This window comes from Motacilla alba, chromosome 5 (genome assembly GCF_015832195.1).
Source record: "Motacilla alba alba isolate MOTALB_02 chromosome 5, Motacilla_alba_V1.0_pri, whole genome shotgun sequence".
NCBI classification, from domain to species: Eukaryota; Metazoa; Chordata; class Aves; order Passeriformes; family Motacillidae; genus Motacilla; species Motacilla alba.
Genome location: NC_052020.1, coordinates 53996984 through 54018585, shown reverse-complemented (window position 1 = coordinate 54018585; position 21602 = coordinate 53996984). Strand labels below are relative to the sequence as shown.

General features: G+C 44.2%; 1 protein-coding gene across 3 annotated transcripts; it reads right to left on the bottom strand.

Moving 5' to 3' along the window:
- Positions 1 to 3404: 3404 nt before the first annotated feature.
- On the bottom strand, positions 3405 to 18133 carry CLBA1 (clathrin binding box of aftiphilin containing 1). Of its 3 annotated transcripts, none has more exons than XM_038139472.1 (6): positions 18005 to 18133; positions 13333 to 14011; positions 9698 to 9846; positions 8142 to 8271; positions 6272 to 6385; positions 3405 to 5280 (listed from the first exon to the last, which is right to left on the bottom strand). In XM_038139472.1, the coding sequence occupies exons 2-6, from the start codon at positions 13783 to 13785 to the stop codon at positions 5113 to 5115; spliced, it is 1014 nt and encodes a 337-aa protein (XP_037995400.1). In that variant the 5' UTR covers positions 13786 to 14011; positions 18005 to 18133; the 3' UTR covers positions 3405 to 5112. The 3 variants fall into 3 exon arrangements, with proteins under 3 accessions (XP_037995400.1, XP_037995398.1, XP_037995399.1); XM_038139470.1 differs by lacking the exon at positions 18005 to 18133 and adding an exon at positions 14620 to 15020; XM_038139471.1 differs by lacking the exon at positions 18005 to 18133 and adding an exon at positions 14514 to 14638.
- Between the last annotated feature and the right edge of the window lie 3469 nt (positions 18134 to 21602).

Below are 21602 nucleotides of genomic sequence, written 5' to 3'. Positions count from 1 at the left end.
ACAGGGTTCCACGTGAGGTTTCCACATACCCTGAAGGATGGACTCCTTTAGGGAAGCACCACAGCTTGAGCTGGGTGCCTCCAAAGAGGAACTGTGAGCACTGAAACTCCTGGGCACTTATGCCTATAACAGAAACAATTCAGACTATTAATAGTAATAAGGTCTGAGGGTCTTCATAGTGTTTGCTCCTCCATTGCTCAGTGCTTGTTGTCTTACACAGCATCTCGTCCTCCCAGTTTGGAATTTGGAATCTTCTAATAATGTTACACTCATTTACCACAATCCATAGGTTTTTCTCCTCTTCAGCTATTAATACCTAAGCTGCAGCTTTGCTCTGGCTCTGGAAAGCACTACACCCTCACATCCCCTTTGTAACCAAAGCAGGGATGGCCCACAGGGCATTTTTCCAGCTGGTGGGGCAGGGGGATTCCTGTTGGGAACAGGTGACAGGATTTTAGCTCTGAGCTGTCCTCTGGGCTTTGTCTCCAGTGCCCTGTGAGGTGCTCTTAGCCCCTGCAGTTCTCAGTGTCCCTTCAGGGGTTGCTGTGCCTCAGAGCAAGTGTCACACACAAGTGTCCTTGACACAGATATTGGTGGCTCTTCAGACCTGTGTGCCTGTCAGGCTGGACCAAAGCCCTGCCTCTCTGGGCTAGCAAAAGGCTGCTTGTACAATCAAGCCAACAGCTTCAGGTTTAGAGTTTTCCATCTCCTTCCCTGTTGTAGACTTCTAAAATGAGATCCTGACCCTTCTGCAATGAACTTTTAAGGTTTGAATTGAGGCAGAATTGCCACTTCCCCTCATTTTTAAGTGTTTAAATACAGATGAACCTCTCTATGTGCCATTTTAAGAATTACATCAAGTTCCCTCCATTTTAAGGGAATAAAGGTTCATATCGTATAGATTGAGGCATAACTCCCTGACGAGACTGCCCTGGCTGCTGCTTACAGGTTTCCTCTTCCCTTTGTCATGGAGCCTGCTGACCACAGTGTTTAAAGCACAGGTCCAGAAGGAGCTGCACACAAATCCAGTGCTGTGACCACCGTGAGGAAGGTGCTGTGGATGCTGCAGCACGGAGCTGAGCCTGTGCCTGTGGCAGCAGAAAACGCTGCCTTTCGAGGGTGTGCTGCAGTTCAGTGTTTTAAGAAAATATTTTTGAAGCTTTCAGTGGTGTAGGCTTTCATACGCTTGCATTGATTCTAGCCACGCTGAAAGATCTGAACTGAAAAGCATTCAGAGAGCACAGCTCAGCGCAGTGCTGCCTCAAAGAGCTGGCTGAGGAGGGCTGGGTGCTGCCCAGGTGCTCTGTCCAGCTCTGTAATCTGTGCTGGAAGGGACACTTTAAAAGACTAATTTTCTAGCACAAGTAACAGTAGAATATGCAAAATTAAATAAGCTATTCATTAGTTCTGCGAGGAAGATGAGTTATAAATTAGCAGCAAAACTAATTTTGAGCTGCTCAAAATCAGCGTTAGAAGTGAGGCATTAGGCTCTGAAGTGTGTCTGTAGACGTGTGTGTTAGTAAAGTAGATGTTTGGGGAAGCTGGAGGATTTTTGGTCTTTTGGGATCTGCCCAGCATTCACAGGAATCTCGCCTTGATTGAAAAAAGCAGAAAATGTTGCAACTTCATTCCATACATTTTTCCCTCATCAGGGCCTGCTTATCCCACCCAGCAGCGTGCTAAGCCAGGCTGGCTGTGCTCTGGCATCCAAGCTGTGCTGTGGGAGGAATTTCGGAGCTTCTCAGACATATTTCAGTAGAAGGAGCAAAAACTTTTTCTCTTTTGAATCTTCCAGAGTGGATCTGGAAAGTTAAACTTGGATCCACCGGGAAATTTGGGAGTTCACAATTAATTTGCAGACAGCTCAGTTTTAGCCAAATTCCTTTTGGTGCCTTAACTGGAGTAGGCATACTCCAGGAAGTCCCATTTTTTAAACTATTAAAGCTGATCTTCATTATTAAAAAATACCAGAGTGCTTTTAAATCCTGCAATGACCTTGCATTCTGGAAAAAAAAAATCTTTACAGAAGTTATTTTTTTAAATTTGTTTTTCACTCCATCTTCTGCCTATGCAGCCAATGGTGGGCTTATAGTATGGTTAGAAATCATCCTGGAGTCTGACTGTCCCCCTTCTTTTTCTTGACTCTTTTAAAAATTATTATAATTAATTAAATTTCACATTTTAGAATATGCATTGAAAAATTTTCAGTCTTTGATGAAGACTGAAAAATTTTCAGTCTTTGAACTACAATGAAGTTGGTTTGAGGGGGTTTTGTCTGAAGAATGTTTACAGCATTCCTTCCACAAAGGAATTTGTAATTTCAGTGATTACACTGCTGATTGGAACTTTGCAAAACTTTGTTCTGTGAGTATATTTTCCCTCTAATCCCAGCAGAAGAAAGAGGCATTCCTGTCTAGTGCTGCTGTCCAGAACTCCTGCCTTGCTCTCACTGTCACCTTCTCAGAATCCTAAGCAAATGTCAGAAGCCTGCAGTATTTGCTTTCTGCAAACACAGAGTACAGTAACACGTTCAGTTCATCAGAACGCAGGATGTCACAGCTGAGAGCTCGTAGCTAAGGTTAGAAATGGTGAAATTTGGAGCTCAAAACGTGCCAAGGTACAAAGTGGTATTTCCTCTGCGTGCCACTTCCAGAGCACAGGCACCGGGTGCCCCTGGTGCCTTTGGGACACGGTGTGTGCATGGTGTGTGCCGGCATCTTTGGGGACACCGTGTGTGCTGGCACCTCTGGGGACACGGCGTGTGCTGGCACCCCGGGCTGGCTGCCAGGGACAGCAGGAGGAGGAAATGACTCATGGAAAGAGAGGTCACTGCTTGTGCAGAACACGTCAGAGACGCTTCCGGCACCCCTCGTTTCCCAGGAGAACCACGGAAGGCAAAGCTACGTTTTTACTATGAAATGTGCCTGAAAATGTTGGCTATGCTTTGGGTTGTCTCCCTGCTCTTTTGTCACTCGAGAGAGTCCAGTTTTGTCTTTGTGGGTACCCCCAAATGTGCCGGTCGTGTCCAAATTCCCATGGGGGCTGGAGGGTTTCCAGGACTGCCCAACCTTGAAGCTGAATTGAATTACTTTGCCATTCAAATTTTGCCAGTCTTTTCCCCTGGAATGGTGAATTTGTTCATCTCAGATTGGAAATGGGAGTTACAAGGTCCCTCAGTTGTCTTATGCAGCCAGTGCTGACGGGTAGTGAGGGCTCAGGTGGCCCAAAGCACATATCCAAAAGAGAAAGACCTGGAAGGTGGAGCCCAGCACCTTTGGAACCCCAGTAATTTGTTTCCCTGCTGAATCACAAGGGCTGAACCCCTTTTTCTTTCCATTCTGTACCTTGGACAGGGCTGTAAAACCTGCTAATATGAGGGAAAGATGACGTAGTCATCCTTCTCCTAGAGTAAGAGTGACAAACATTTTTCCATCCATTCATCCAGTGCTCACAAAAGCAAAGGCAAAATTGAAAGCCCAGAGGAAAAGAGGGCTTGGATACATCAGTGAATGTTGCACACGCTACAAGTTGCCCCCTAAAGCCCCTCTGCAGGCCCCTGCTTGTCTGAAGGCATGAAAATGGGGGTTTAATCTTATAATTTATTTTAATAATGTTTATTACTAACCTCAACTATTCATTCACCATTTACTGGCAATTTAACATTTTGTGAGCTTATGACTACAACCTATTTAATACATGTTTATGAGCTCTGAAAGAATATAAGGGAAACTGAAAATTAATTTAAATCTAGGGTTAGCTGAAAAAGTTAATCCTTTTCTTGTATACAGATGGAGTTTCTAGCTTGGCATTGCAGGACTCCCTCCAGAGCCAGGGAAGCTGCAGAGCCACTTTAAAAGAGCATTTTTCCAAGTGCCCTGTTCCATCTACTGAGTAAGCAGGACAGAGTTCATCCCATGCTAAGAGCACTGAGGTATCATCAGCATTACTGAAGTTATTACAGCAACTGTTATGTCATTGCCGAACAGTTTACTAGATTAAGGGTTGAAGTCTGCCAGTGCTTTATAGTATTCTTAATTCTAAGAACAGAATATCCACATCATTAAATAATTAACTGACTTAGTTTCGGAACACCCAACTTTGTTCACTGCTTTCAACACATAAAATATCAGTTGCCATGCTTAGCAACCCTTTAAAACAGAAAAGCCATATAAAAATTTCCATATTCAGAATGGCCAGAGCAGCAAATAGATCAGTAACTTGTGTAAAAGTTACTGCCAATGAATAAATAAAGCTGTTGCAGTTGGCAGGGAACCAGCACGGATTCTCCTGAGTGACAGTGAAGCGCATCCCCTGCGGCACTCAGGCGTGCAGGAAGATGGGCAAGAGTTGACAGTTTCCATAAAATTTTAAAAGGGCAGGAATTTACACCATTATTCATGTCCTGAACTGCACCACTGCTGAGATTTTACAAGCAGGATGTGCACGGTGTACGTGTGGCTGGATGAACCCAACGTGTCCTGTGGCAATCAGCTTCAACAAGGTCATTTATTTCAGCCAGAAATCAATCCCAGAATGAAGCATTTTGCTGCCTCCACCCCCTATCACCACAGCGGGCTTCAACAGACAGAAATTAAAACACTTTTATTCTGCTAAACCCCACTGAAAGTCCCCAAATGAAGAAGGCTCTTCTCATTACACCCAGCAGTGGCAAAGCCACAGGTCTCAGCTGATCCAAACTGGAGCAAGTACGAGGAGAGATGGTTGGAAGGCACGTTACAACACACCTGAGACTTGTGCAGACTTTGGCAGGGAAAGAAGGGTTTTGATTGAAGAGGCATTAAGGCCTGAAAGGTCAGTAGCTCAGGAGAGTCCACCGGAGTTATCTCAAAGTGTGGTTGCAGCTGCAGCATTTACTGTAAGAGACACGACTCTGCAGCAAAACTTAGCAGGGCAAAATTACACAATTTGACTTCTCAACTAAACAGGAGAAACATCTTCTAATACCATGGCCTCAGGTCCCTCATATACAGAAATATGTCACTTTCCTAAAGAATGTCTGTAGTCTATAGTACCAAGTCAGTAACAAAATGAAGGTAAACTGCATTCAGTTCAAAAAAAAAAAGGAAAAAAAGGCTAAAAATTGCATTTAGTTCAACAAACATCACTACTGAAAAATTTCATTTTTAGGTTGTGTGTAGAAAAAATCTGCTTCTTCCTTGGGATTGTTATACACTGTGTGTTTTCATTTGATGACGTGGTCTTCAAAAAGAGGTTACAGGTGAAAAGGTGACCATGTCTGGGGTCTGGTGACACAGAAAGCTGAGTGAAAAAGAAAAACTCAGTTATTTTTTTTCCATCCCATAGGAGGTTAATCACTTTGCATATGCCAACCCAATTTTTATAAATTGTCATTAAAATAATTTTTTAAATTTATTTTAAATCTTTTAGAGAAAAAAAGTACATAAATATGAAGATGAATAGAAAACATCCCATTGTAAGATTTGACTTACTTTAAATTAGAAATAGCAATCTATGGTTTTTAATGAATTTTTCTTTGAGACACCAAGCTGCAGGGTTTGTTCTTTCCCTTATGAGGCTGTCCCAGAAAAATATTGTCCTTCTACCTTTAACTTTGTACCACAATTCTTTTTCCTTTTATTCCTTCTTTGTCTACCTCAAACCACTTCTCCTTTGTCTAAACCCTGTTCCTGTATTTTACACATTTCCAAAGTGATTCAGCCACTGTGATCCCCCCCTCACGTACTCACTGAAGAAAGCAGAGCTGAATTATGAGGGAATAAGCTGGACAGCCCTTATAAGTTTTTATTTCTGAATTCTCCAGTCTATCATCTCTTATGTACAAGGTTCCCAGACCAGTTGTACACCTCCACTGTCCAAGGCAGCAAATGAATAAAACAGAGCAATGAAAAGAGTGTCTCAAATTATCTGTCTGCACAGTGACAACGGCTGCTCAGCTTTATTCCCCACTGAGGAAGGGACCTTGGGTTAAGCATATTCCTCCAAAATACCTTGCTAAAAACCAGAGTGAGGTGACTGAGGTGTTTTACAGCAGTGGAGAATGACACAATTTTCCTTCCAACTTGCATTGCTACAGCAAGGAACAAACAAGTGCCAAGGTATCTTTTCTGAAGCAGTCAGAGAGGTTTCAAAGACCAAAAACCAGCTCCACATCCAGAAGTCATACCAGCACCAAGCCATTACATGAGAACACGTGCTGGGATAGCAGGGAGGAACATGCTAAACACACTCTGTGGTTCTCTGGAGCTCTCACTTCCAGAGCAATCCTTACCTTGGTCTGGATCAATGCTTTGCAGTCATTAACACTGAATCCATCAAATCTAAAGTCCTCATTATCTTTGACGTTTGATTCTTCAAAAATATCAGCCTGGTTCTCTGAAACGTCCTAAAAAAAATCATTTACATTTTATTTATGAATTTATTTATGCATTTCTCCCTGATTTCAATGCATGCAACCTAAAGAGAAGTTTCCCTCAAATTACAAGTACTAAATATTACTTTCTGAAGCTGTATTTTTTCATGTGTCTCCCTTTCCATTAAAACAATTTTATGCCAGAACCAGGTCTACAAATGATGCCTTACGTTTCAGCTTTTGTATTTTTCAGATTCTGTACTGCATTAGTATATAGCTCTGAACTCTGTAGAGAATGCTAGTTAGCTTTCTTCATATTTGGGTCAGACTAAACAATCCTTTTAGGCCTGAGAACCAAGGTCATCCACACAGCCTCAGGCCCAAAAAGTATAAACAAAAGTAAACTGGGGGGAGAAGCAAACTGGGGGAATGTGACTTCATAACCTGAAGCTAACATTGGACAATTAACCTCTGATATGCAAACAGACCAAACTTATATCCATCTGAGAAATCTGGTGACTGTTGTTCATCTTGGGTGTAGCCTCTGCAAGGCTTTGCACTGCCCAAGGAGTATGCTTTGGTAGTATTTTAATAAATACCTACTTTATTCTCTAACTCTGTCTAGCTCTGTTCCAGATAGCCCCTCAAGGCATCACCTACACACATGAATCTGTGACTTCAATTAATAAAAAAGCCATTTCCAATTAGTATTAGCCTTAATTAGCACCAAAGCATTGCTGAGAAATGCCCCTTAATCAGTATTGTTAAAAGCAATACAGTTTTCCAGTAATAGAGATGAAGTAATGATGTTAAAGCTGCCTGGGCATTGATTTAATGCTGGGGGGCAAGAAAGGAACAGAATGGGAGTTTACTTATGTTAGAGAAATGTCTCAAATTTTCTTTCTGTTAAATTACAGTTCTATAAAGTGACTTTTTCAAGTGCAAAATAGTTTTCTACCTTCAGCACCATCCTTCTGTTTGCATATAACTTGCATGAAAAGTCGAAAACGCCCCTAAAATCATTACCTTGCCAGCCCCGTGCTTCAGCATTCAAATAATCAATTTAAATAGTTACTTCTGAAAATTACACGTGCCTAATTAATCCCAGCTAAATAACTGAATTCTAAACTGTTCCTGACGGCTGTACCTTCTCAAAACAAGAGATTGTTAAACAGAGACATTTCTATTTGAGATCTTTCAACACTGCTGGCTTGGTTTCAATCCAATTTAAAACATACTCTCCCTCAAGCCTCACAAAAACAGGCAGAGGAATAATGTGAGGAAAGGGGAAGCTGAACACACTTTCAGTTTCTTCACAGTAAAATCATCCAGTAATTACTGTAACAGCCTTTCTGATTCAGATCTGATTTCCACTTAACAGAAAGTGAATGTAGATATTAGAGGCTGACAGTTTTCTTCCACTCTGAGAAAAAAAAAGTAAACAATCCTACTGCCCACACACCAGGGAGCTGATTCTCCATCTCTACCACCTGAAAGCTACTTCTCCATTTCTACCAAAGCTGGGTGTACTACCTAACAACAGGGAGCTATGTTGGGCAGACTGCACCGTAAAGACCACCAAAGTGTGATCCTGCACAATTTCATAGTTACTTACACATGAAGATGAGAAAACGCTAAGCTATTGTCTTAAAAAGCTCCCTGTTTAAAAAAAAACCCTTGTGACTCACCCAGATCTAGTCCCTCACGCATCTGCATGCACAGCTTACAGAAGATCAGATTCCCAACCCAGTGTTTATGCTGGCAGAATGGAAAACCATTGTTCAATTACCTTTTGATTTGCATCTACTCCAAGAACACTCAAGAGGTTTTCCTGGCAATGAGATTTACTCCAGGGATGTCTTGAGCTGGGGGTATTATCAAAGTCCCTGAGTGCTCTCCATATGCTTCCAGAATCCATGCTAGGAAACAAAACGCACTTTCAGGTTTTCAGCTGGGTTTCCAGTGAACATATGCAACAGTCATTTTCACTACATACAGCTGTATACCAACCTTCATCTAACAAGCAACCTGTCTTAAAACTCTTTCTACACTTGTCCAAACTGCCAACCCAATGCACTAATGAGCTGGCGTGACAATTAGTGGAAGCAGTAAGTCAGCAGGAGTGTTTGTGCTCCTCAGATAAGAAGGGCACCAGAAGCACATCTCAGAGACTGCTACATGCCAACAGCTCGCAGTGTTCAGCTGCTTCTGTGAAACGTGGGCAGAGTTCAGCCCTGTTAGCTCTGCACTTTGCCTTTTCTGTCTCTCAAGTCTTTCTCCATCCCACAGGTCACACTCCACCCCTGCAGCACCTGTCCTACCAAACAAGCCAAAGGCACTCGCTGCAGAAAGAGTGAGAAGGAGAGAGCTCCCTTGACGTGATACTTTGGATTCTTACACTGCATTCATGACATCTAAATACTCAGTTGGGCTTTACTTAGTTTGCAGTTGTCATTGACCTTAGTAACTTGCCACAGTAGATCAGGAAATGTTTGGTTTTACCTGGCACTCTGCTGTAATAGTGCAGTCCCCTTTACAATTATACTTCTCCACAAGTTTGATGCTGATTAAAGTATAACACATATGCAGGGAACTTGGCTGAAAGGGTGCCCACATTAAAAGCTTTACCTACTTTTTTTCTGAGTCTTAGATTTCTCAAATGTGGTCTGACACTTCTTTCTAGACAAAAAGCCTCCAAGTTATGAAAAAATATCTGCAATGCTGTTCAGTCACTGCAATACTGCTATGAAGCTGCTGATCCTTAAAAAACATGTAACAGAGCTAGAAGTGTTCCAGCTGTTGCTGGAGAAAGCTTAGTTAATGATACTAATTGCTATTAACATAGCCCGGGAAAGAAGCCAGATGCACCACAGATTCTGAAGCACATCTGGTTAAACACGAGAAGAAGTTACCAAGTGGGAAAACTGAGAGGGGAGGGAAAAAAAGCAAGTTGTTAGTAGAAGCAGCAGCCTCCAATGATGAAGAAATAAGTGGGATGTGCTGTAAAGAAAGGACAAGCAAACAGGAAGAACAGGCTGCCTGTTGGGTTCTGGCATTCCAGAGGCTTAGTCATAAGGAGGCACACCAACAGCAGGAAAACCCTAAGCAGGAATTTGTAATTTTGATATATTCCCTTCATTGTTTTCCAATGGCTAAGACACCATCCATTTCCTTTAACAACGTGCTACAAAACTGGTAAGATCTGTACACTGAAAGGCACAGTACCAAAAAGATTTTTAAGAGCACAGTGATTTCTAAATTATGAAACAAACAGTGTAATTGATGAGGAACTTGTTCTTCCCTGGTTGGTTTTTTTTTTTTTAACTTTTAATCTAAACTCATTACCAAAGTTGATTCTTCAAAAGTTCAGGAATCCAAACATCTTTATTATTTGCATCAAGAACTTGCTCCAAGCTTCTTATGCACTCTCTGGACTGTGGTACAAAAACTTCTGGAAAGCCCAGCTTAAATATCTCCTCATAGCTGTGATCTTCCTAGAAAAAAAGAGATTTTTATTACATACATCATACAAGCCATCCCCATAGTTCATGAAGGACCTGGTTCAAAGACCACAATAATTCCAGAGACTGTCTTATTGTTTTTAGAATTTATATTTATATTAATAGCAGAGGGACTGAACTCATATTTCAGTGTTTTGAGTATTTTGAGTGCCTAGCATTAGAGGAAGCAAGAGTCCCAGAGTTTCTGATGAACCTTAGTCTTAAACTTCCCAGCTTCTCTGTCACAGACTTGCATATTTAACACTTGAGACTCCTCCTTCTGCTCAGCTAATTCCGTCCAGGTCAAATCTGATGTATCAATTCAACAGCTTGTTTTGCTAACTCAGTATTCAAACACTCCTAATTCAAATGTAACACACCTGCCAGATGCTACAGTTACCAATAAATACTTGCACTGTGCAAGTCTGCAAAAGAGCTGGGGTGAGGATGTTTCTGTATCCTTGCATTTGCACCGAACTTTTTCCAGCCTGTGTTAAAAATCAGAGCCAGATTTAAATCCTTGCTCCTCCTCAAGCAGTGATGAGCAGGTTTGGAGGACTGACCACAGCACAGCAGGGATCCAGACAGGCCTAGTGGAAGTAACCACTAGTTAAGTAGGGTTATCTGACAACTAAGAAATACATATACAAGGGAAAAGATGCATAATTTACATCCTATCCTTGGGGCATGCCATCTGGCTCAGAAGCTGCATCCTTTTATTCCTTCAAGGAAGGAATTACTGTAATTTTCCAAATAAAAGCAAATTAATTGACTTCACCACCCTGCCCAGGGACTGCAATGCAGGAGCAGCAACACTGTGTGAAAAGTCAAGAATGGAACCAGTCAGTTTGGGGTTTTTGCCCAGCAATCAACAATTTAGTCTGAAAACCTTAAGCATGGATACCCCACATTTTTATAGTTTCATTTAATTGTAATTTGAGCAGCTGAAATATTTCCAAAGTCTCATTACACTGAACTCAGTCAGGTGGGGTGAATATTGAGAGAGTAACTAAGGATAAGTGGGCAAAATCAACAGAGCTGGTAGAAGGCTGCTGTACTTCTGATCATGCTTCAAGGAACAGAATTTGTGCCCCATGCTGCTCCCACCCGAAGTAAGACCTCGCTAAAATCCTGTCCTGATGATTCCTGATTCCTGATGAATGTCCCCTGCTGGGACACTCAAAGACTCCTGGGTAAATTCCTTTGAATCTTGCCCAAAGTGTCCCAATACTTTCAATCAATTCGTAAATTATTTCCATGGGGATACAACATGGAGGATCCTGATGGATGCTTGAGAAGCAGAGCTCTGTGAAGTAACACTTGCTAAAGCATGGATGGTCAGGGAAAAAAAACCAAACAACTTCCAGGTAGGCACCAAAAGTGAAGTGGGATGGGAGTCAAGGAAAAGCCAAGCAGCTGCTCTTGGCTTTGGGATGGGGGAAGTTACAGCCCCAGGGGATGCATCGAGGGAAGCTCAGCTCTGCCTCAATTGCTGCATCTCCCTAGAGCCTTGGTGCTGCTCCAACACACACACAAGTCACTGACTTACAGTTTAGCCAAGACAGATCAAGAGATTTTTTTATTACCTTTATTACTGTCTATTTCAGTGAGTGTTTCTGAAACAAAGTTTGGGTATATTTCCTTTTATCTTGTGGCATTGTACTAACTATAAAAAAAATCAATGTACAAAGTTCACATCAGTACTTTCTGAATAAATCCTCTATATCCTATTATATCAAAATACCCCATGGCTTAAACACATGCACCAGTCCCTCTCTCAAAGGCCAGTGTTTAAAGAGCACATGAAAAATCCTCAAAGTGTTCAATCCTGTAGGCAAAATACCCAGCTACTGCAAGGAAATTAATGATTGTTTCCATCTTAAAACACATGATTCTGATCCCAACTGACGTCATTTAATAACTGAAGCAACAAATACTGAAGGTCAGACCTCTGACCTGAGATGATTTCTAGAGGTCCCTTCCAGCCCACCTGGCCTTTTTGCTATTGATCACACAGAGTCCCAGGCCAAATATTTTATGATCTCAAACTAAAAATGCAAAAAGTGCAGGGATAAGGAACCAGCTACACATATATTCTACACTCCAAGGAATCTCCAGCAGCTCTGTGGTTGTTTCTCTACCCTGAGATGAGAAAAGACATCTTGAAATTCTAAGCATGGTTAACTTATCTAACTCATACTGGACATTTCCTTCTGCCTTTAACAAATGCAAAATAAAGAAAAGGCTTCAGTAAGATTAAGATCTACTGCTTTTGGAAAGAAACCAAGCAACCTGCTATATTCCATTTCAGCTTCAGTCATTACAACATTCTCTTTCTCCAACAGAAGACTTCTTGTCTGCCACTTCCAGCATTACAAAACATTTGAATTCTCTGTTTGTGCACACCAATAACCAGGTATTTTGTGTAACTCAATCAGTGTGGGCGGCTTTTCCCACCTGCATCTTTGTGCTTTTACTAGTAATACCTCTGCAACAAGTAAAATACCTAGGCAAAGGGCAAGAAATCCTGTCTCCAGGAAAGTCTCAGTCCCCTACACACACTAAAACTCACCCAACAGACTACAAGCAGTAAGTTATTACTGCTACAGATTAACCCCATGGAAGTCTTAGCTGATTGTTCTCTCTTTTCCAATGTTGTCATTGAGGATGAAAGTAGTAAGAACAAGGGGATTTTGTTCTGTATTTCTATGTTCTTTCTGCCCTTTTGTTACTTTCCTTCCCTTTGCTGATGCATGTTTGGTCCACATGGAAACACATTTATCCTAACAATATATAACCCTTTACCTGAACCTTTTTTTTTGGTTTTGTTTGTTTGTTTGTTTGTGATAAGAATTCACTGCATTTACTCTGAATTTTAGTTCTAACATTGTAAGAGTGAATGTAATATCCTATGCTAAAATATGAATTATATTATTTCTACTAATGTCTTCTGTGTCACTATCAGACTAAAATTCCAGAAAAACTGTTGATATTATTCAGGGAGTATACTAAATAACAAAAAATACATTGTTTTTGCCAATTTCTAACTCAGTGGTATGTGGGTTTACTTCAATAAGTTTGCAGGCAACTCACAGAATTTCTGTCCACCCTGCTTTTGTCACCCACCTTCCCGATTTGTTGTTTCTTATGCTCTTTCTGGTCTAAATTTTACACTGCATATCCTTCAGGGCAAGGTTCATGGTGCCTACGTGCTTACTTGCCTATGTGCCTACTTATTCCTCGTGCCTGGAAGCAAAATAGTGCATTACATTCTTTAAAGCTCTCCAGCGGCACAGCTTAAGTATTTGTCAAACACTGCAAAGAAGTTGCTTTTGTTCCACTTGAGGTAGCTGCGAAGTAGCTGGACAGTTTCTCTGCCTGCCCAGCGTTATCCTCTAGAGAGAAGACAGATACAGCCCCGGAGGTGTAGGAAGCAGTAACACGAACATTTCTGGTCCTGGCTTTGCTGTGAACACGTACCTCACTCAGAGCAGCCTCCTGCACGCCATGGCACAGAGATGGCTCAGCACACACGTGGGCAGCAGAAACGCTGCAGCCTCCGCTGCTTAGGTCCGGACCGGCTCCCCAGGTTTTTGCTGACTTCACCAAAACTCCAAGGTTATCACTGAATCTCTCTGATTTGTCTAAGGGCTCCTTGAAGCCTTCAAAATCACCCCAGGAACCACTGGGTTCTGAGGTACTAAAGCTGCTCTCGGAGAACTCCTCACAACTTCTCCCTTCGCCGTTCATTACAGGGAGGCTTTGCTGCGTTGCTTCAAGATTAACAATTTCTTCATTACTTGTGCTTTCATTCCAGTTACAGCCACTTTCATGGAGAGACACGCCACCTGCCTCAGCTGCCAGGTCTTTTGGAGGCTCACAGCGTGGTATGTCTGTATTACCAAGACTTTCTACCACTGACAACTTCTGCATCCTTGTTCAAGAGAAAAAAATAATTTGTTGAAATCTGTACCGCAAGAAGGTTACTGAAGTTCAGCTGCATCAGAAATATGAGTGTTTCCAAAACAAAATCAAATTCTTCATTTCACCCCAAAGAATAACAACACTGCTGAAACAAAACAGGATGTCCTTCAGCCTCTCCTCCAGTACTCGGCATGTGCACGTTATTCAGCCTCAATTTCTGTGTGGAGAATTAAGCCTGCAAAGAAAGGATTATAAATAAATACCTCTGTGATAAGGCCTGTGTAGGGATAAAGATAGCTGATAAGGTAGGAGAAAGAATGCCCGGGTTAAAATAAACACATTCCAGCATTATCCACTGAAAACTGCTGTAGGCAAAATTATTTAAAATTTACTCTGAACTATCTGCACACAGCACAAGAAAGCCATTAAATTAGTGAACAATACTCAGCAAATACATGACAGAATGCGCTGGATTATTAACTCAGTACTGACTGAGCACACTGGCGACAAACTAAAATAACTACAATCAACATCCAACACTTTAAAAATATTTTCTGTAACTACTTCATCCACCTCGTGCAAACTCAAATAATGAAACCTCAAATAATGCTATTTCTGCCGGCACGGGCTGCCCCATCCCAACGACTAGAATCCTGTAAAAATACAATATTTCCAGCTACGTAGGTAATTGAGGCAGATCATATAAATTCAGTTTGGCATCTGTAAACGATACGGACCGTGCTGCATGGGCCATGTTAGATTAACCCCATCTCCTCCAGCATTTTCCCGAGCTGGTTTGGGGGGTGGCTTAAAGAACGCTCACTAAACGCTGCTCTCACCGACCTGCCGCGGTGCTTAACAGAACCAAATGGGCGCTTTTCCCCCGGGTTTCCTCCGCAGGCGGGCCGGGCACAGCGCAGGGGTGCGGCAGGTCCCTGCCTGCCCCCAGGGTCACGCCGGAGTCCACGGGGAGGGACAGGGCGGGGGACGCGCGTCCGGAGCCGCGGGCGCTTCCCCGGGGCGGCGGCTGCTCCGCCCGCGATGTCACCTGCGCGATGTCACCTGCGCGATGTCACCTGCGCGGGCAGGAGCGGAGCGGCCCCAGCGCCGCAGCCTCACCTCAGCCGCCCGCAGGTCGCCAGGGGCGGGCCGAGGTGTGCGGGGCGGGCCGGGGCGGGCGGCGGGGCCGGCACCGCCCGGGGACAGCCGAGCGCTCCGTCCCTCCGCCCCACGGAGGGCAGGGAGGCGCGGCGCATCCTCGGCGCCCTCGCTGTCTGCCCTCGCTGCGCTTCCACCGGCGCCCCTCCGTGCTCGCCCCCGGGCCTCGGTTACAGCCGCCGGGAAGAGGCTGGGGTTCAAACCGTGATGGGAAAAAGAAAAGTATTCGCCCTTTTTTCCCTCCCCCGGCTTCTTGCTGCAGCCTGGCAGGCTAAGGAAGCACGGTTTGATGGTGGGGGTTGCTGTTTGCTTTTCATTTGAGACTAGCTAAAATTCCCACATAGTTGCAAAGTTCCAGGATCCGGATTTTTAAAAAGTGACAGTCCCCCCATTAACAGAACCTCAGGATTAAACAGTAGGAACAGATCAACAACAACCCTCTTCCTCCCTCTCTTCTTTTGCCCCTCAAGGTATTTGGCTCTCTCTGCTGAGGCTGAGGCTTGATCCTCTCCCAACAGGTAAAGCCAGGAGCTGTGGGTCCAGTGCTGCACACAGGTCACCCCACAGCCTGGGTGACCATCCCATCCCGTGCCATGCCATGCCATGCCATGCCATGCCATGCCATGCCATGCCATGCCATGCCATGCCATCCCATCCCATCGGGTGAGGAACAGAGGTGCGGGCCGGAGGCTGCGTGCCCCAGGCTGGCTGCTCCCAGGCCTGGGGGTCAGAGTGAATGACACAGAGAAAACTCCTCAGCTCCCTGTCCTCAGGCTGGGTTAAACATCTGGGTAGTCCCAAGGAACAAGGGACAGTCGTAAAAGTGAGGAAAGAGGTTTTCTGGAGCAAGGCCCAAAGTAAAAAGCTTTTTCTAGGCACTGCAGTACATATGTTTTCCAGCCCAGACACAGACACATGCACTCCTCCCACGCATCTGCCTCTCATTCCAGGCTCTAGTGCTTTATCCGAGGGCAGAGGCTGCGTTTGGGAGCCATGCCCAGACGCAGAGTCCAAGAAACTTTATTGGCAACTGTCTGGAAGGTTTTTAAAATTTGTTTTCTTTCTGCTCTGGAGCGGTTTCCTGCCCTGCGTGGCCATCCCGCGGCAGCCTGCAGCTCTCGGGATGTCGGACCGGCTCGGCGGGGCTGACTCAGCCCGGAGTGCCTGACCCGGCACCGCCCGCGGGGACCGCAGGGCTTCCAGCTCTCTCTCCAGTGTTTCAGGGAGATCAGCCTTTTTTCTTTTTTTTCTTTTCTTTTTTTTTTTTTTTTTTACGCTTTCACCTTTGTCTTCTCGAAGGAAAAGGCGCACAGGCTGAGGTGATCCTCTCCTCCAGCCCGCTCTGCATCCGGAGGGGAAGGGCTGCGTGGCTTTTGCAAACCCTGCCGAGAGCAAGGTGGCTGCAGCAGAGCAAGGAGCTGTGGCAGAGCTGGGGATCTTCGGAAGCTGCCACAGGCTTTTGGCACCAGAGTGTGGGAACAGGGGGAAGCTCCAGCACCTTCTTCCCAGAGTAACATCAGAAACTTCAGAAGGGCTGGCCACACAGCGCTGCTGTTTGTGTCTCTCCAGCACACCTTACACCCCACCTTGGGAAAAGCCAGTTGCCAGCCCTGGGTCCCTGCAGTGAACAATTGGCTGCAGCATCTGCTGGGTGTAACCACGGCTGCCTTCTGCTCTCAGGCAAATGCTGCTGAAACCCCAGACAAACGCAAGGAAAACCTGCACTGGTGTGGTTTTGGAAGGTTTTCACTTCAAAAGGGGTCGGTGTGAAGCACAGCTGTTCTGCAAAGGGGATTTCACCTGCCCTCGTCTGAATTCAGCCCTCTGGACTCAGCTGAGTGTGTGACAGCTGCTGCTGGGATCACCAGCTCCTGCTTTAAATGACCCTGGGTTAAGTTAGAAGCATCAACACAGTTGGATTAAGAATTTTCTCCTCTGAAGTACAGTGGGATAAAATTCCTGTTATCTGTTTGGGGGAAAAAAAGAATTTTACAGTTTTGTCAGACCAGGCCTTGTGCATCATTACTGTATTAAATCAATATTTTCTTTTTGAACTATCACCATGGGGGTTTGGTTTATTCCTTTTGGCTATTTTTGTTTTCAATAACTCTGTCATTATTTAAAAGGTAAAGAGGTCAAAAGCTTCAGACATGGACTATAAGCTTATATTCAGACACACACGTATGAATCTACCAGAGCAGAACATCATTACTCAAAAGTTCACCAATGCAAATAACTGAATTGACTGAACACTCATCTTTAACTATTATTACTGCTCCTCTCAGCATTCCTACTGGAAAATCATTAGAGTTCAGTACGTATACTCCAGAATTATCATATTTTTCTTTTTATCCTTTTGAAAAATACCAATTTGCAGTGAAAAAATTCAACATAACTGAAAAGTGTTTACTTTCAGGTCAAATCAGCACCATGCTGCTGTACTACAAATTTGTGTTTGCTTATGAAAGACCTGGTCCTGGATTATTGAATTGTTTGGTTCCCTTGTAAATGACCAGGATTGGCTTTTTATGGATTGCTTTTTCCTTCATTAATTTTTTTCTTTTGGAAAAAAATATAAGCAAGAGATATCTTTGTATGCAGAATTTTCAGATTTGTTTGGGTTTGCTTAATTGAAGTTTCAAACAACATTAACTTGCTATTTAAAGGACTGAAATATTTTCTTTAATTTGTATTAAATACTTGGATGTCTTTTCTTGCAAAAATAATACATTTAGCTGAAGTGACATAAAATGTCACTTAGAAAATAGAAGTAAACATGTTTTCAGAAGCAAATAAATAACTTTGAATTACTCAAAATGGCATTTCAATAAATGAGCTGCCTTTTCAGTTAGTGATGGGTTTTTTTCACCCTGAATACCCTGAGTTTAGAATGTGGAACATCACCAATTCTTTTATTTCCATGATAATAGAGAATGCTCAGCTTTTTGAAAATCCACTGCAGACATCAGGTCTAAATACTGATCTAATTGACTGTCTGTGGCTTACATTTGAATATGGGCTTGATTTTTCCACTAAAGTCCCTCCTGGAGGCACAGTGGGTTTGCCATACCTTCTTCCCTCTTTGCTTTGCTGCTGGTGTGGATGGTTGGAAAGGTCGGTAAATCCATCTTCTTCCTGATTCACACATGAGAGGAGCAGATCTTCGGAGCAAACCTTTCCCCTCGCCAGTGCAGGGTTTGGATTCCTGTTTCTCCCGTGGAATATTGCCCTGTGTGCAAATGTGGTGGGAGCCGCTGACAGGAAGGAGCCACCTGCAGCTCTTAAGAGCGTCTGGGCTAAAAGACGAACCAGGATTTTTCCAACAGCAGATGGCAGCTCTCCCTTGTCTCTCTTTCGTGCACACAACACATCTGTCAGTTCTCCTGAGCAGGGGAAGCAATTAATCCCCTCTACACTCCACTTTATAAAGGTATTGGACCGCCTGCTTCATGTGCTGACCACAGACAATCCATCCCACAGGGCCCCTTCATTGATGGGCTGTCAGGGCAGAAGTGATAAACAAAGTGACATCCTGTGTAGGAGGTGGAAGATGTTCTTTATGTCCTTCTTGTGAAAGGAGCTGTAGTCCACCTCTGACAAAAGCAAGATGTGCAAGAGGCATCAGTGCCCTGTGTTCAGTGGCTGCCTTTATGGGGGTGTTTGCCCACACTGTGGCTCCACAGCAAAGCTCACATTTGCTTTGACAGTTACTCTGGTTCTCAGAGTGATTTTGGGAAGCACAAACTGGGGAAAGGCAGCAAAACACTGTTCCACTCTGGCACTTCATGGAAATACCATCTGCCAAATCCACTGGGCAGCACTACTGTGGGATCTTCCAGCAATTCACATAGCACGTGTGCTAACAGAAGATTCTCAAACCATTCAGAGCTCCCACAAGATCCCAAAGTGGGTTTTGTGCCCATATGAAAAGGGCCAAGTGCCACAGGCACCTTCCCTTTGGCCAGCATTTGCCTGCCTTCCACTCTGCCACCACTCCATCGTCCAGTGATTCTGCTGGTTTGAAATCCTTTCATCTCTTCAGCTGCTTTCCCTACTGTTGTCAGTCCCACTTGCTGAACCCCTCAATTATTTAATCAGATCTTTTTTTTTTTTTTTTTTTGCTATCCATTTGCCAACTGTTCTCTCTTCAGCCTCCTGAAAACTCAGAGAGCTGAGGCTTGGGTCCCTGCTGGAAGTGGTGGTGCTTTTTATTCAGAGAGCAGGACATAAGAGGGACAAGGGTTTCCTGGGCAGCAGGACAATTTGCTGGTTGAAGCAGGAGATTGCTAATGTTACGACTGTATGAGAGCACTGGCCAGCAACAGATTTCAGAGAATAAAGGTGATCCTCTTGAAATTCCATTACACTGCACCGAGAGCACAGCAGACACTCACCTGCTCTGAGAGCACAATACAGCTCACATGGACTCTGTCACCATGCTGGAGGGCCTGGGGAAGTAACAGTGCTCTGATGTGGCTCCAGGGTGGCTTGGATCCCACAGAAGATCCCTTCCAGGCCATAAAGTAAGATGCCTTTTTCACCTCCTCCCCTCATTAGCTGGAACCAGCACCCTGTACCCACACTCCTGTTTCCAGCACAGTGAGTGCTGCTTTTCTATACGGGTTGCTTGGCACGGGGGCCAAAGCTTCTGAAGGAATTACAGCTCTGGGCTCAGATCTGCAGGGAAGTGATAAATATCACCAGACTGCCCAGGAGTGCTGGCACACCTCTAAAAGCAATTCCACAGGGGCTATGAGCTGCAGGAGAAATAACTCACACAGCACCTACGTGACAATGCCAACAATGATGAGATCTGCCTGCCCAGCCCTGATCCAGGATGGACAGCTTTACCTCAAAGCCATGCAGCAAACATTGCCATGTTTGTGTAAAACAAATGGTGGGATGGCTCCTTCCCTCCTTCAGCAGGGCTGGCAAATATCCAAGATGCCAGGCTGGCTTCTAGAGGCTCTGGGGAGGTGACACACCCTGACACCAGTGTCTTCCTCCAGAGCCACCAAGCTGTTGCACACACATCCCACAGGAAGGCCTGTGGCAGGAGCAGGGGTGGAAGGAGTTCAGCACTTTCCATGACTGATGTGCAAGCCCAGTACTTATTGCACCAAATTATTTATTATTGTACACATAACAATGGCCATCTAAACATCTTGCTTCTTATGATCAACTCAGCCAAGAAAAGGATTTTAAAGAAGGCAATTACACCTTTATTTTAGCTCTGAAACCTCCAACACCTGCTTCTCTTAAGGCTGTGCTCCTTTCCTACTTCAATTTCTCTTGCTTTGAGCGCAGTCAAAGCAGAAAAACTAGAAGCATGTATTCTCCTTTGGTACCTTCTCCTGTGGTACCTTTTCTGGACACATGTGGAAGTGGGCCCTACACTCCCTGAACCTGCTACATGAGCCACATCTTCAAGCCACACCCCACTGTCCCACATGTTTAAATGTGGGACAGTGGGGTGTGGTACCACACTTGGATTGTATTCGATGCTTCACACCCACCCACCTATACCTGCTCCTCTATTAAAATTTCCCACTAAGCTGCTGTTCTGTGCTGCTTTTTCTGCTGATCCTTCAAAATCATCACATTTATATATTAAGTCTCTGCTGCCCACAGAGGTTTTTCAGGTACACAGACATTAATTTACTGGGAGCATGCTTGGCAATTTTTGCCAGTCCCCTGCATGCCCTGTAAACCGAGCCGTGATCGCTGTGGTCTGCAGCTCACTAATCCTCTGTTTTAATGCCTGATTAGGGCCCAAATCCATCATTGTTAGAGAGATGTGGGTGTGGGGAGGGCAGGAGGATTTCATCCTCTCGGCTGAGAGTTAAGCTGCTGGAGGTTCACCAGCCTGGTGCTGTACCAGTGTATTAATTAGCTTGCCTGGAAGTTTCGTCGGTGCTGTTCAGCGAGGTTGTGGGAAGGTCACACAATCCATTAGAAGTGCTGTGCTTCAACTTGAAGTCATTACATTTGACACTTGGCAAATCTCTAGGAAAAAAAATCAAATAAAGCATTGGCATAAAAATATTTCAAAAACTCAAGTCCCCACTTCAAGCAGCACGTGAAAGAACACAAAATCATGATAATTGGCATCTTTGTAGCTCCTTAGTTACAAGGATCTTGCTTCTTCATTCTGCAAATGAGCTCTGCAGGGGCTGTAAGCTTGGTGCACTAGTGGTCATCACTGCACTTTGCACCGGGGAAACATCACCACTCTGCCTTGCACTGTGGGGAACACCGTTAAAGATAGTTTAAGTTATCTGCCCCGAAAAGAAGACACAAAGTTCCTGATGGATGTCTCCATGTCCCAAAGCCTGTGCAATTAAAATGCCAGTAAAGCTGTCATTTTATTCCTTAAAACGTAGCACTGGGGTATGAATGAAAAATTGATGACATCCTCCCATGCTGAGAGGAGTGGCCAATGCTTGAAGGGCTGTGCAGCCCTTCAGAAAGACCTCAACAGGTTGGAGAGATGGACAGAGAAGAACCTGCTGAAATTCAATAAATGCAAATGCAGGTCCTGTGCTGGGAGGAACAGCCCCAGGCACCAGCACAGGCAGGGGATGACCTGCTGGAAAGCAGCTCTGTGGAGAGGGACCTGTGAGTGTCCCAGGGGACAACAAGCTGTCTGAGAGCCAGCAGTGAACTCT